The 16,319-nt window shown below is 49.5% G+C and overlaps 1 protein-coding gene across 4 annotated transcripts in view; it reads right to left on the reverse strand.

Moving 5' to 3' along the window:
* PDS5B (PDS5 cohesin associated factor B) overlaps window positions 1-16,319 on the reverse strand; it is a 259,503-nt gene that overhangs the window by 39,282 nt on the left and 203,902 nt on the right. For all 4 annotated transcript variants that reach the window (XM_075919194.2, XM_006134210.5, XM_006134209.5 and 1 more), the window contains exon 25: window positions 10,975-11,179. In XM_075919194.2, coding sequence (XP_075775309.1) covers window positions 10,975-11,179 — 205 coding nt within the window. The remainder of the gene's footprint in view (window positions 1-10,974; window positions 11,180-16,319) is intronic.

The following is a 16,319-nucleotide window of genomic DNA, read 5'->3' on the forward strand; positions in this document are numbered from 1 at the left end:
GCTGGAGAAGGACCTGCTCACCTGGTCTTCCAGAATGTCCTGAGACCCCGGAAGGTGGGAGGCAATTGGATGGATACCCTCCTGTTGTACAGCTCCTGAAGCTGGAGGGCTTCCTGACCCAGGGGAGGGGAATGGGCCCCACCCTGCCTGTTTATGTAGAAAACCACTGACATATTGTCGAGTAGGATAGACACACGAGACTGACTGCCCGAACCTCCCTGACAATCTGCAGGGAGTGGTCCTCCCAAGACCACATACCTTGGGTCCACATGTTGCCAATATCAGCTTCCCAGCCGGTGTCAGAGGCATCTGTCCCAACCAAAGGGTAGGCCAACGCCTGGAAAATGGGACTCCGGCGTAGACCACCTCCTTCTTGCTCCACCAATCCAGGGAGCAGAGGACGTCAGGGGGAAACATCAGCACTCTGTCCCAACAGTGGAAGGACAGGTTGTGAACTCATGCCGGCCACAACTGTTACGGGTGCATGTGAAGCCTGGCATGCTGGATCACGTAAATGCAGGCTGCCATGAGTCCCAGCAGATGCATGCAATTCCTGGCCATGGTAACTGGAACACCTGCACGGTCATGATGGCTTCTTGGCTATCCAGAAAATGTGACCTGGGCAGGGAGGCCATGGCCCACATGGAGTCCAGCTGACTGCCCACAAACTCTATGACCTGAGTGGGGACCAGGGTAGACTTGGCCATGTTCAGTAGAAGTCCCAGTTCCCAGAAAAGTTCTCATACCAGGGCAACGTGGGCCAGCACCTGGTCCACCGAGGTTCCCTGGACAAGCCAGTCATCAAGGTAAGGGAACACTTGGACGCCCTGCTCTCTCAGGATGGTGGCAACTACAGCCATACATCTCGTGAACACCCAAGGGATATGGTAATGGTCCTGGCCAACCATAAAGCAGAGGAACTGCTGGTGGTGAGGAGCAATGGAAATATGTAAGTAGGCATCCTTTAGATAGAGTGCAGCATACTAGTCTCTGGGACTTAGGAATGGGACGGTGGACACCAGGATCACAATCTTGAACTTAGCCTTGGCGACGAAGGTGTTTAGTTCCCTGAGGTCTAGAATGGGTCAAAAAAACCCTTTTACCTTAGAAACCAGGAAGTACCAGTAGTAAAAACCCCTGCCCATGAACTCTTGGGCGACCACTTCGGCTGCCCCCAGGCTCAGGAGAAGCAGCGCCTCCTCCGGGAGGAAATACTCATGAAAGGGGTCTCTGAAAAGGAATGGGGTAGGAGAAAGGGGGAGTGGGACGGAGGCGAAAAGAAGGGGATAGAATATCCCCTCCCCACCATCTCTAGGACCTATTGGTTCAATATAATGGAATCCCAGGCCTGGTGAAAGGGAATAGACGATCCCAGAACCTGAAAGGGGAGGCTGATAGGTTGTTCTCAAGTATACCCTCAAAAGCCTTGCTGGGGTCCCTGGGGGCTTGTTGGAGGGGCCTTGGCCCTGATTCGAGGCAGGGAGGGAACAGTACCTATTTCTTCCAGTCCCATTTCTCCCTCTGGCCTTTACTCACCATAATCTCGTGCCCTGTTGGGCAGACCTTCGGGGTTCCTACCCAGGAGGGAATATCTCTGAGGAGCTGGGGTGTGAGTCCCAAGGGTCTTTAGGATGGCCCGAGTAACTTTAAGGCCATACAGGTGCTGATCAGTCTATTTAAGGGGGAGAGATAGCTCAGTGGTTTGAGCATTGGCCTGCTAAACCCAGGGTTGAGAGTTCAATCCTTGCGGAGGCCATTTGGGACAAAAAATTGTCAGGGATGGTACTTGGTCCTGCTGTGAAGACAGGGGACTGGACTCGATGACCTTTCAAGGTCCCTTCCAGTTCTAGGAGATAGGCAATCTCCATTATTATATATATTATTTAGACAACAGGGATGGCCCTTTGAAGGGGAGGTCCTGAATAGTAGCCTGGAGCTCAGGAGTGACTCCAGATCCCTGCAGCCATGATCTGCAGTTAGACTAGTCCTGTGGCCATGGTGTGGGCTGTCCTGCCCTCCTCCAAAAGGGACCTAAACTCCAATCAGGAGTCTCTGGGGAGCAGTTCAGCAAACTAATCCATAGGAGCCCATGTATTACATACATAGCGACTCAGCAGGACCTGATGGTTTGCTATGTGGAACTGTAAGTCTCCTGAGGCACAGGTCTTCCCGCCCAGGAGGGTCCATTTTTTTGGCATGCCTATTTTCTGGCATGGCAGTCGGTTGGCCTTGCCTCTGCCTCTGGTTTACAGGGACCCTGGGAGCGGGTAGGAGAAGAGATGTTCGTTCCCCTCCTGTAGTACAAAGTACCTCCACTCAGCCTTTTTATTGGTTGGTGGAATAGAGACCGGAGTTTGCCAGAGTCTTTGTGATCTTCACCATCTTGTTAATGGGTAAGGCAACTCTGGTGGGGGTGTCGGATTGTAAGATGTCGACCACAGGATCCAAATCCTCCGATACTCTGTCGACCTGTACCCCCACACTCTGGGCCAGATGTAGGAGGTGGTCCTGATGGGACCTAGAGCCAATAGCAAGCATAGAAGGGCCCCATCAAGGGCCTTGTCGGGCGAGGATGATGACCCCTTCATTCCCATCACTGCCAGGTCAGGAACCTGCGAGGGTGCCTGGGAAGCTGCTGACAAGGCCCCTGTAAAGGGCTGCATGACAGATGGACACCTCTCTGCCACAGGCCCAGGTGAGGCTTGCCCTGGGTGAAGAGATTGTCCTGATGTTGGGGAACGGGTCAGTGGAATTGCTGATGAGGAGCCCTGGGCCCAGAGTAGACCAACTGTGGCCTAGAGGGGTCTGCACCCTGACTTTGGTGGCAGGCCTGAGGATGCAAAAAGGCCACTGAGCTGGGGCCTGGAGCCGTGGGGGCCAAGAGTGTTGCACCTCAGCTCCGGGGTAGGCTGTGGCCAGGATACTACTGGTGGTGCGATACACTGACAAACTGTGATGCCAGAACTGGTGGCAGGAGTAGGATTGGTGCTGCGACTTTGATTTGAAACCCCGTGAAGACCAAATCGATTCCGCCTCTGATTTGGTTGAGTATTCAGATGCTGACAAGGATGGTTTAGTGGCAGACACAGCTGGCAACCCCTCACATAGGACATACCAGGCCATAGATTCAGGCTTCCATCAGTGCCTAAGGGGAAGTGGAGGCAGGGCCGGAGGCGGAGCCAGGCCACTCAGTGTTAAGTGCCACATGAAGCCCCAGGCACTGATTCAGAAACCAGTGCCTGGGTCAAAGCACAGGCCAGGGTTGGTGCCATCACCAGGGGCTGTACCACACCCGGCGCCGGGGTCGAAGACAACGGTGCCATGGTGAAGCAGTGATCCCTTCTCTCCTCCAAGGCCAGAGTGCTGAGTGCTGTGGTAGAGGTCTGGTGCAGTAAGGTGTTACGCTCCTTAGCCAGACCCAGTGTCTTGGTCAGGGATGAGGTCAACTCAATCAGGTTCCTCACTCCCTCAAAGGCATTCAGAGTGGAGGGCTCTGGGAGATACCCCGCTGGAATAGGGTCTTGGTGTGGGCTACACTGGTGCCAATCTGACTGCGATAGTCTGGGTGCCATGCTCGCTGGTGCCACATGTTCCTCCTGAGGACACACAGAGGGCATATGACTCGAAGGAGACCTGTCCCGGCTAGGTCTCCTCTTCTGCAGCACCAGGGACTGAAACTGGTGCCAAGGCCTGTGTGGTGGTGGAGAGGCGCGCAAATGGTTAGGTACCTCCCACACCGACTCTGGGTCACCGGTGCTGTGTCAGACATCAGTGCCAGGCTGCCTCCATGAAGATAATATCTTGAAGTGAGACTCCCTTTCCCGTTTAATGTGTGGTTTGAAGCCTTTGCAGATCTTACAAGCCTCAGATAAGTAGGCTTCGCCAATGCACTTGAAGCAGGCTCCATGGGGGTCCCCACAGGGCACAGGCTTCTGGCACTTCTAACAGAGCTTGAAGTCTTGGGGCCCAAGTACGCCCTGTTACATGTGCCAGAGACGCAAAGTGAGCCATGCAGCTAAGAACTATTTGTTAAGTGCTACACAACAACTGCTAACAGACTATTAACTACTAGGTAAAAAACAATTAACTGTGAAAACTTTAACAGCAAACTGAGTAACAAGGAAGAGCTGCTAAGAGGCATGTGCAGAGCAAGAGCAAAGCATGTTCCAATGACCATCACAAGCGGTAAGGCCAACAGGCTGATATAGCTGCACTACTTCAGGGGGGCTCCCTTGCTGGCTCAACTGACACTGCTAAGGGAAAATCTTCTGACAACGTGTGCACACAGCGTGCACACACCTACATGGAATGGACATAGCAATCACTTGAAGAAATATTACTATTTGTACGGATCCTACTACAAGTACACTTGCGCCTCATTCTTACAAGAACTGATTTTTTGACATACAGTATCTATCAAGGCCCCACATGTGACATGTGCCCCCCCTGTTCTCTTGTATAAGGGCATAAAAGGCAGGACAGCAGTGACCCTTAAGTTCTCTCAAAGTTCAAACCCCATGTTAGGGAGAACTCCAAAAGCCAGGCACTGAGGGGAAGCTGTAGTACCCACAGTAGCTACATCTCAAGGAACCAATTACTCTAAGGTAATCAACTGTTCTTTCTTCAAGTAGGTTTTGGTGTGGATTCCAGCATAAGTGACAGGCATGCAGTAACCTTCCTGGATGACGAAAACAAAGTTTCAGCTGTATCAGTCACATGGTGATTGCATACTGCTGATCTCTTGAATAGGTGTCTGACTTAACTGTCATTTCAAGGGCATAATCACAGAATCATAGTACTGGAAGTGAACTTGGGATGTGGTCTCCTCACCACCTTGCTCCTATGAAAGGACACTTAAGATGTCCTGTCTGCAATAACTTGGCATTCATGGATTCTCCATGCCTACGTAATGGCCATGATAAAGACATCCTGATGGTTAAGTTGGCATGTTGAGTATTTCAACAGCAGCTCAGAGGCAGGATCCCAAAACTTTAGAAGGATGAGACTAAGGTCCAACATATGAATTACATCTCTGACTGCAGGACAAGAATTTAAAAGGCTCTTAAGGAATTGATACCACAGGACATGAAAAGACAGATTGACTCAACTGGAGTGTGACACACTGATATTGTGGCAATGTGAACGTTAAGGGAGTTAAATGCTAACCCAGTTTCTTTCAGGACTAGTATGTAATCCAAGATTCAAGTAAGTCTTTGTGGTGCAAAGTCTTCTACTTCACACAAAAATTTCCTGAATGTGTAGGGCACAACAGCGCTCAGTTCTGTCAACATCCAAGCCATCAGGTGCAATGACAGCAGATACAGCATCTGAGTGAAGTTCTGGGATATTGTGTTTGGGCAAGCAAGGTGGTGGTGTAGACTAGAGAGTTTTATAATATCTTATGTAATGCGCTTAATGGATAATGTGAGAATAAACGTTAAACAATTACAACTCTGCCAGCCACCCTTCTCTGGTTAGCAGGGAAGACCGTCTTCTAGGCCCTTTATAAAGATGCATCAGGCAGACAGCATATGTCTGTATCTGATATCAATGCAGAAAGAAATCAGAAGGATCCTTGTAATTCAGCATGATCACACTGTTGCTCTTAGGATAGAATACAGGTTGTGTTATAAAGAAAATATGATGAATAATTAGAAGTTTGTACTAGTAGAAGCTTTGTACTGGAAGTAGATTGATACCTTAAACTAAGGCAATTGTATCCTTTTTCCTATGTGAAACAATTCTGTAGTTCCTGGGGAGGTGGAGCGAATGAGTGTGGAATGGGAGTGTTTGGAAAGATAACTTGAAGGCTCAGCAGTTTCAGAGTCCAGATGGTCAAAGAAGCCAGAAAACCCAGGGGTACCAAGGTACCATCAATTCAGCCCACTATAAGGCAGAGTAGCGCAAGACATATAAATGGCCTTGGGGTTAGGAGCAAGCACTCCTTTACAGATAAAGGCTGGGAAGGAGGCACTAACATGCTGATGTCAGGTGACAAAGAAAAGCAACTTGCAGATAAACAGATGTTAAACACAACTGATGGTGACTGATTAAGAGCTGACAAAGCAAAATGTAGCGATTTGAATGGGGGCGGAGTCTGACTTTATCCTTAAAAAATACCATGTAAGGGGGCTCACACGAGTGCCCTATGCTCAGATACCTGCCTTGCAGATGTGATTGCTACCAGCAGAGAAACTTTATAAAACAGGTGAAGGAGTGAACAGGTAGACACTGGCTCAAAGGGGGGTCCTATAAGCTTAGAGAGGACAAGGTTTAGGTCCCACTGAGGGATAAGGGCCCGCACATGTGGGTAGAGTCTATCCAGACCTTTCAAGAATCTGTTCACCATCGGGTTAGCGAACAGTGTTTTGCTCTCTTCCCCTGGGTAGAAAGCCGATATGGTTGCCAGGTGGGCCTTAATGGACGAGGAGAATAGGTGCTGAAGCCTAAGGTCTAGCAAATAGTCCAGGATCCTGGGGACCGGTACCCATCTTGGGTGCACCCCCTGTTGAGATGCCCAGGAACAGAAGCGTTTCCATTTAGCCAGGTAAGCGGATCTAGTGGACAGCTTCCTGCTGCCTAGGAGGACCTCCTGAACCCGTTGAATGAGGAGGGATCCGAATTCCCTTACCTTCAGCAGCACCCTGTTGACCAGAGGGAACAGCGGAAATGTGTACAGCAGGCCCCACTGCCAATGAATAAGGAGAGCATCCCCTAGGCACCCCCGTCCCTGTCCCAGGAGGGGACAGTACTGGGGACACTTGGTGTTCTGGGGTGTGGCAAAGAGATCCAGGTGGGGAAACCCCAACGTGTGGAAGACGGATTGGGCCACGTCCCACCTTAGAGACCACTTGTGTCCCGCAAACGACCTACTCAGTCTGTCCGCCAGGACATTCTGGGAGCCCAGGAAGTACGAGGCTGTCTGGTAGATATCCGCCTCGATGCAGAGCTCCCTGAGGTGAAGTGCCTCGGAGCACAGGTGAGGGGAGCAGGTCCCGCCCTCTTTGTTTATGTAAGCTACAGCTGTTGTGTTGTCCGACAGAATGGGGATCGACTTGCCCCTCAGGTGGGGAAGGAAAACCGCACTGGCAAGGCAGACTGCTCCGAGTTCCCTGATATTGATATGCAAGGAGGCTTCGCGTACCTTGGGTGTGTAGGTCCCCGAGGTGGGCTCCTCAACCTGTGTCCGACGCGTCCGTTATGAGTTGGATTGATGGGACCAGCCTGGAGAACAGGTCTCCGGAGCAAACCACTTCTCAGCGCGTCCATCACTGCAACGTGCGGAGAACACTCAGGAGGATGGTCACTACTCTGACCCAAGAGCGGGCGGTTGGCCTGTGCACCCTTGCCAGCCACATCTGCAGGGGGCGCATGCATAGCCTGGCGTGTTGCACTACGTAAGTGCAGGCGGCCATGAGTCCAAGCAGGCGCATGGAAATCCCAGCGGTAGTCATTGGAAATTTCTGCAGTGACTCGACCTCCGCTTTCAGGATGAGGAAGAGGGAGTTGGGTAAGGAAGCCCTCTGGGATGGGGAGTCCAAAGTGGCTCCCACAAACTCTATAGTTTGTGTAGGGATTAGGGTGGATTTGTCCATGTTCAGGAGTAGACCTAGTTCTAGGAAAGACCACATGGTCTCTTACCTGGGCCTCTGACCCCCCCCACGGAGGAGCCAGTCGTCCAGGTAGGGAAATACTTTGATACCCCGTCTTCTGAGTTCTGCGGCCACCACTGCCATGCATTTGGTAAAAACCAGGGTGGCCGTAGATATGCCAAACAGGAGGGCCATAAATTGGAAATGGTCCCGACCCACCACAAAGGGTAGAAATCTGCAGTGGGAGGGGGTAATCGAGACGTGGAAATAAACATCTATTATCCGCCAGGGTCACCATCTTGAACTTTCTCTTTGCAATGAAGCAGTTCAGAGCCCTGAGGTCCAGGATTGGGCGAAAGCCCCCATTTGCTTTCGGGACCAGGAAGTACCAGGAAAAGAAACCCCTACCCTGGTGTTGAAGGGGGACAGGTTCCACTGCCCCCATTTCAAGGAGGTGGTTCACTTCCTCCTGCAATAGGGACTTGTGAGATGGGTCCCTGAAAAGGGACGGGGTGGGGGGTTGTGAGGGAGGGTGCGAAATGAAGGGGAAGGAGTAACGGGACTCCACGATTTCCAGGACCCAGCAGTCTGATGTAATTGCCCTCCAGGCCTGAATAAAGCGGGATAGGTGGTCCCTGAATGGAAAAGGGGAGACTGGTACGAAGCCCTCAAGCGCCCCTGGCCGGAGTCAGAAGGCTGACGAGAATGACGGCTGTGAAAAATGCGCTGGCGGCGTGAAAAATCAGACCACAGGTCTTGGGAAGGCACCCTAGTGGCACTCCTACCCACGAAGGAACGCCTTCGCGTGACAGGGGTGTGCAGGCCCAGCGATTTTAAGTGTGGCCCTCGTGTCTTTCAGCACATGAAGGCGCTGGTCTGTGCTCTGAAAAGAGCAAGGTACCCTCAAAAGGAAGATCCTGGAGGGTGTTCTGGACCTCGGACAGTACACCAGAACCCTGCAACATGGAGCTGCGGCGCAGTACGACGCCCAGAGCCATAACCCTGGAGGCGGCGTCGGCCACGTTGAGCGCTGCTTGCAAGGCCGCGCGAGAGATGGTCCAGCCCTCGTCCTGAAGGGCTTTAAACACCGCCCGGGATTCCTGGGGGAGCAGGTCGGCAATCTTGGCCAGATGTTGTAGCCATACCGGGAGAGGAGGACCTGCTGGTTAGCAATCCAGTACTGGATTCCCCTGGATGCATAAACCTTTCTCCCCAGTAGATCAGCCTTTTTGGCATCTTTACTTTTAGGGGTGGCTGCTGGGTGCCCCTGCCTCTCCCTCTGGTTGACCGCCTAGACCACCATGGAGCCCAGAGGGGGGTGCGAGAACAGATGTGCGTTACCGTCTGGGGGCACAAAGTATCTTCGCTCAACACTCTTATCAGTAGGTGGGATAGAGGCAGGCATTTGCCAAAGGGTGGACGAGATCTTGGCAACGGTCTTATTTATGGGCAGTGCCACTCTAGCGGGGGTGTTGACTTGAAGGATGTCGACGGTGGGGTCAGCATCCTCGACCACTTTATCTGCCTGGACCCCCAAGTTCTGGGCCAGTCAGCGGAGGAGGTCCTGATGAGCCCTGGCATCCATAGAGGGCATGGAGGGCGCTGCATCAGCTAGTGCCTCGTCCGGGAAGGAGGATGACGACCCCTTTGGAATCTCCCCCATAGGGACAGCCCCATGTCTTTGACCCTCGGAGGTAGTCACAGAGGGAGGATGACGACCGAGTTGGCTCGACTTTCCCGGATCCGGGGATGACTAACCTGGAGGCAGGGAGCATGTTGAGGTGGGGGACCGGACCAGCGGTGTAGCCGACGGAGGAGCCCGAGGCCCTAGTACAGACGAGGGCAGTCAGGTCGGCGCAGGGCCCTGGCTCTGGTGGTAAGCCCAGGGGGTCCAGAAAGCCCATTGCCCAGACAGTTGGGGAAGCCATGTCTGTTGCAGCACCGGTACCGAGATTGGCTGCCCCCAATGCTGCTGAGGAGACCAGTGCCTGGAATGGTACCGTGATCGGGAATGGTGCCGGGAGCACGACCTGGGGCCCCAGACGACCACGCGGATGCTGCATCAGAGTCGGAAGAGTAGTCCGACATGGACCACAGAGGCTTTGACATCGACTGCGACGGAGCATGGCAGGACATCGCCTCAGGTTTGCTGCGGTGTCGGGGTGGGGGGAGGAGGAAGGGACATGACCGGTGCCGACTCCTCAGGCTGAATAGGGGCCGTGTCGCTGGTGCCGACAGCGGTGCCGGCGTAGTCTCCTGGCCCGGTGCCAAGGCCGATGCTGACTGCAGGTCCAGGTAATGTGCCTCTTGCTGCTCCCAGTGCCCGAGGCGAGTGGTGCCACGAGTCCCCGTGCCGTCTAGGCGGTGTCTCCGCAGGGGGAGGTGATGGGGACGACTCGATGAGGACACTAGCCGCCTCTATCGCCTCTGGGGAGCTACTGACTCTCTGCCAGGACAGATAAGCGTCTGACCTCAAGGGCCCAGGACGCGAGATGTCAGGTGCCACTTGCCCCACCGAGGAGTGCACGGAGGGTACGTGCCCAATCGGAGACCTGCCCCGTCCATTCGCCTCTTCCTAGGCAGTGCTGGCGAGTGGGATCGGCGCCTAGCCCTGCGCAGTGCCGCAGAAGGGCGACGCGTCGACGTGTCCCGCACCAAGGCCAGTGCGCTTTCTGTGCCCAGTGCCGGCCGTAAAGCTGACTCCATTAGGAGTGCCCGGAGGCGAGACGCACTCTTGCTTAGTCCTGGGCTTGAAGGCCTTGCAGATTTTGCATGCTGATGTTATGTGCGATTCCCCCAAACACTTCAGGCAGGAGGAGTGTGTGTCACTGCAGGGCATGGGCTTTTCACACTTCTTACAGGGCTTGAAGTCCTGATGGCCCGGCATGCCCCGCCGCAGGTGCACGGAAGCGCCTCGGTTGGGTGAAGAGAACAACAAAGAGAGTCTTTAAGGAGAGTTCACAGGTACTTAACTGAAGTACGCAGATAAATAATGGAGAATTAGCAAGTGAAAGCACAACTCTAGGAGAGCTGAGGTTGATCCAAGGACCGACCCTCATGGCAGTAAGAAGGAACTGGAGTGGGGAGGGAGCCAGCAGGGTATATATGCACTGATATACCAGCACCGCTGTAGGGGGCTCCCTGCTGGCTCTAAAGGTACTGCTGAGGGAAAATCTTCCGACGATGCGTGCACACTGCGAGCGCACACCTATATTGGAATGCACATGATCAATCACTCGAAGAAGTATGCAATATTACAAAATTTAGAGTTATTTTTAATTTATTGAAATATTCAGCAAATACCCACCTAGTCAGGTCTGCATAAAAGCTAACAAACTTGTGTTTTCATTTACTGAGAATTACTTCTATTTTTTTTTCTTACCACTCACGGCTGCATGCTGCTTCAGATATTCTCTTCTCACATTTATGTTTTTGACAAGGCACTGCCTAGCATGTGCTCTTCTTTCCTTCACTGGGTCTTTTGCACATAGTGCACAAATGGCCATATATTCCAATGGAAGCCGTAGTCTAGAAAGGCCTTTGTGGAGTTTCTGAGCAAATATTTGTCTAACTTGGTAACACTCATCCTGTAAAAAAATAAAATACAAAAAGAGAATTTTTTTAGCATTACACAAAAATTAGAGTTTATGAAAAAAATCAATCAGTAAACCCTAAAATTCTTCCTTTTCTATAGAAAAGAAAGATTACTCCCACTCCCTAAAAGAACTTACTAAGATTCAACTGAATATATCCTGAAGGGCAGAAAATCCCTGATAGGACAAGAGGAATGTTAATGTTTAACTTTTTTTTGATCTGAGGAAGTGGGTCTGGCCCACGAAAGCTCATCATCTAATAAACCATCTTGTTAGTCTTTAAAGTGCTACATTGTCCTGCATTTTGCTTCAGCTACACCAGACTAACACGGCTACATTTCTATCAATGTTTAACTTGTAAGCCAGTGGTTCCCAAACTTTTTGGCATCATGCCCCCTTTTTGATTTTTGAAAACCCTCAAATAGCAGCAAAACTTGGGGGGGAAGCTGGGTCACCTCGGGCCCCCCCGGAATTTCTTCACCTCCCCCCCCCCATTTGGGAACCCATGCTGTAAGCCTTTAAGCCTTTTAAGGCCCCATTGAAAAGCATGTGCCTAATTTTAAATGCCTGAGCATTATTCTCATTGACTTCAATGAGACTGCACATAAACTTAAGCACATTTTAGTACAGGTTGAACCTCTGTTAACCAGGACTCACTGGTCTGGCAATATTCGCAGCTGCTAGTGGGGCTGTTCAACTGGGCTAGGAGCCCAGTATGCTGCAGCAGGGCCGCCCAGTGTGTCCAGGAGCCCAGCATGCCACAGTGGGGCTGTCAAACACATCCAGGAACCCAGCTCATCTCAGCAGGCTGGCCAACACGTCCAGGAGTCTGGTGCACAGGGAGCTTGGCTGCCTAGCTTAGCAGGGAAGGTAGGGGGGAAGGGGAGGAAAAAGGCAGGGCACTGTGGCTGTTGGGGGAGAACAGCCAGGAGGCCGGTCCAGGGCTGGGGGATTCGGTAGTAGAGGGGCTAGATGTGACCTCCCCTGGTCTGGCAAAATCCCTCATTCAGGATCGGTCAGGTCCCGAGGGTGCAGGACCAGGGAGATCCAACCTCTACCTTGCTGAATCAGGACCTAAAATAAGTAGTTGCACTGAAGTAAAGCTTTTATTTATAACTGATAGTTTAAAAATTTGTGAAAATATAAACTATAAAATCAAAACAGATTTTCAACAACCCTCTGAAAAGCATCGGACAAACTCCATCTCTCTGCTAGCTTCAGCTTTCTACCACTGTTTAGTCAAGAGACATCAGACAAAAGTTTACAAATAACTTTATAATGGAAAAGATATCCTTTTTAGTCTTGGTTCCTGAAAAATCATTATGCAATAAACCTAATTTCAATTATCAGAACTATACAAGTTATACGTTATCTGTTAGACAATGCAAAATTCAGCAACAGAAAACAAAAGCTGTGTAATTAGTGCACCAAATGCAGAGAGTAAACCTGTAGTTTGAAAAAGTTATTCTAATGTACAGTTTCAAAAATATACCACAACCAGCAGGAATGCCTGTATTCCATGTGTCTGACATCAGAAGATCCTTGCAAGAAAGTCTGTTTAAGTGCCCCAAAGCTATAGTCCTCCTTATATTCCAAACCAAGGGAATAAGAGACAATCAGCGTAAGTGAGGACCATCCGACTGCCTCTCCAGTACCTTTCTACAACAAATAAACTTAGACAATGATGTGCAGCAAAAGGAAAAGAGGGTGTGTGTATAGTGCAACACCAATAGGAACCACATATCTTACAGTAAACGGAGTTCTTAAAGACAAGTAATATTTCTTTGAGTGATGGCCCCTGTGTGTATTCCACTGTTGATTCACAAGCAGTATTCAGTGAGGAAAAGCGTGTAAGGACCTCTGTTCTGACACTAATTGGAGAACTGCTCTGCCAAAGCTGCATCAGCTGTAGATGCCTGCACCATGGCATGTCTTGTGAAAGTGTGAAGAGATTTCCACTTTTACAAATTTCCAGTAAAGAAATCTCTCGCAGCAAGGCTATCAATACAGTTTGTGTTCTAACCAAGCGTACCTTTACTCTTGAAGGGAGAGAGGTTGCCATTAGCTCATAATGGAGTATGATGCAATATAAAACCCACTTGGACAGGCTTTGGAATGAAGCATTTATAAGTTCCACAAATGATATGAACAATCTAGGTGATTTCCTAAAGAACTTATTCCTTTGCAGGTAGAATACCCAGGCTTAATGGACATCCAGAGTGAACACACACCTCACTGGAGGCTTGTGACTTTGGGAAGAAAGTGGAATTGTGAAATCATCCTGAGTGTGAAATTTGGGTATAATCTCAGAAGACTGCCCTGTGGAAGATTATGCAAAGCAGATCAGCCTTAAGGACCTCCAAGCTCACCTATTCTTATGGCCAAAGTAACCACCACCAGAAAGACAACCTGCATTGATAGTAGAGCAAAGGAACATTTGGGTAAGTGTTAAACAGGAGTCTTTGTTAATGCTGATATGGTCCCAAACAGAGTACGATTTCAGGATCATGATACACCCTTTAGAAAATGTACTGTTATAGGGTGGGGTGAAGATTACGTGGTTGTTAACTATACAGTGATGGGTGCTCAGAGCATCTAAGTGCATTCATATGGAGCTAACAGGTCAATGGCCTTAAGGAGAGGAGATATTCCAAGATGATAGGGACATCTGAATCTTTTGATGTAACCCTACTATGTAGACACCAGATACAAAAAATTTTTTATTTTGCCATGTGCACTTTTGACTATGACTTGTATAGAGGGACTGAACCATTTCTGACCATGTCTTTTCTAGGTTTGTCACCCATACAAAAAAACTCCCAGGCCATTAGATAGAGAAATGCAGGATTGGGATGACTGATTTTGCCTTTGTGCTGAATCCTCAGGTCTAAGAAGAGCTGAATAAGGATGCAGGAATGTGCTAACAACTGGAGAATGCTGGGTAAATAACTATCTACACCATCTGGGAACAATCTAGATCACCAATTCTCCCTCTTGCTTGTTCTCTTAGAATTTAGAGGTAAAAGTAGAATAGGTAGGAATGCTTATGATAGTTGTCCTGACCATGGAACCAGAAATGAAACTCTACTCCAGCCCTGAAGAGTTAAGCATAAGCTTTCCTGGAATAAAAGGCTGGATATTTCTTGCTCTCAAGAGGCAAACAAGGCCCAAGATGCAGACCTCCATTGCCTAAGTACATTCAAACCCATCAAATTGTGTTATTTCTCATTTGTGGTCGTTGGCGCATGCCTGCTGAGATTGTCTGCTAACTTGTGTATCCCTGTGAGATGCAGTACTGAGAGGACTATCTGGTGATGCATACCAAATCCAAAGATTGATTGCTCCTAGACCAATTGCCCTTGATCTGTGAGGGAATTATTGAGAATACGGTGACCATCCTGAAATTTAATCACTGGATGAAAACATTCAACCACATGAAATTTAAGATGGGTTTCCATCCTCTTCCTTTCTAGGGATGAGGAAGTGTTTTGAGGCCAGTTCTGTTCCTCGCAAATGGTGCAGGGAGTCATCTTCTTGACTGAGCACCTTCTCGTGAGAGCAGTCCCTGAAGAGGAACAAGGAAGGAAGTTCGGAGAGGGAAGGAGAGAAATGCTACCAGTATAAGTGTATGTCTACACTGCCACCCTAGTTCGAACTAGGGTGGCTAATGTAGGCATTCGAACTTGCAAATGAAGCCGGGATTTAAATATCCCGGGCTTCATTTGCATGTTCCTGGGCGCCACCATTTTTAAATGCCCCGTAGTTCGAACTACCTGCCCGTGGCTACATGCGGCACAGACTGGGTAGTTTGAATTAAAACTCCTAATTTGAATTACCATTATTCCTCCTTGCAAGGCGGAAAAATGGCGGCGCCTGGGAACATGCAAATAAAGCCCAGGATATTTAAATCCCGGACTTCATTTGCAAGTTTGAATGCCTACATTAGCCACCCTAGTTCGAACTAGGGTAGCAGTGTAGACATGCCCCAAAAGAGCTCCAGGATCGACTTGTTGGTCATTAAAAGATGCCAAGCATGTCAAAAATTATCTAGATAGCTACCAAATTTGGTGCTAGAGTCCTCAACAGCTAGATCTGGTAGAGGGATTGATCTGCAGCTGTCAAAAGTCCTGTCAGAAGAGCTTTTTATTGGGAGGTAGGGGCTGGAAGGAAGGTGAAGGTAGAACATGCTTGTTCTACTGTACTCTAACACTTCCTGGATAGCTTGAAACCCTTTTGAAGATAAAAAGGGTTGAAAAGTTAGTGACTGCTTATATGGTTGTAACTGGTATGGTATTTCTCCATGGCTCTGGAGTATAGACAGCCAGTGAGTGAAGGACTGTTCAGTTCACTTGTCCTTTCATTGAACAAATTGTTTCCCTAAAAGGGCAGATTTTCCATCATGGATTAGACTTCTTCGGGACATCTGGAAGTCTGAGGCCACAATGCCCAAAAAATTATTATAAACATTGTCAGCCAGTGAGGGGCTGTAGTCACTGTATTGACTGAGGCCCTATGTATCTCTAATCTTGGTGGTGGCAATTTGCCCTCAGTGATGGGCATTTTGAAATATAGCCTAATCTTCTGTTGGTGTGTATCAGTGAAATCTCCAACTTAGTATACTATGGTGATACTTTGATATTAGTGCCTGATAGGTTTTTACTTCAACCAACTTCCCATTCCACATAGCAAGCTTTCTTTGTGGGACATCTAAATATTTAACTTTACTAGCAATTTCAGCTGATATTGTCTGCCTCTTTCAGTGAAACCTGAATTAATAATGAATTCAAAGAAGGGTGTGTAAATAAAACTCTGCTGCAGCTGGCACAAAGTACCTCTGCATTTAATTCACCACAAAGATTAGAGATACACAGGGCCAGTGTGTTGCAAACTATGTTGGCCAGTTCTAAGACCATCTTCTTAATGGGAAATGACATCTGGCTGGTACCAGCACTTTGGGGAACATCCAGAAATTTAAAAGGAGTGTGAAACACTTTCTTCACAGTGATGTGGAGTAAGTGTTAAATACCAGTTAATTTACTAGTCGAGTAGTCGATGGACTACTGCAGCGGCATTTCAAAGGGGCAGTGCCACACAGAGCCTGGGATCAGTGCCACAGAGCCTTACTGGGCTCCGT

The sequence above is a fragment of the Pelodiscus sinensis genome, chromosome 1 (assembly GCF_052426305.1).
Source record: "Pelodiscus sinensis isolate ZL-2025 chromosome 1, ASM5242630v1, whole genome shotgun sequence".
NCBI lineage: Eukaryota > Metazoa > Chordata > Testudines > Trionychidae > Pelodiscus > Pelodiscus sinensis.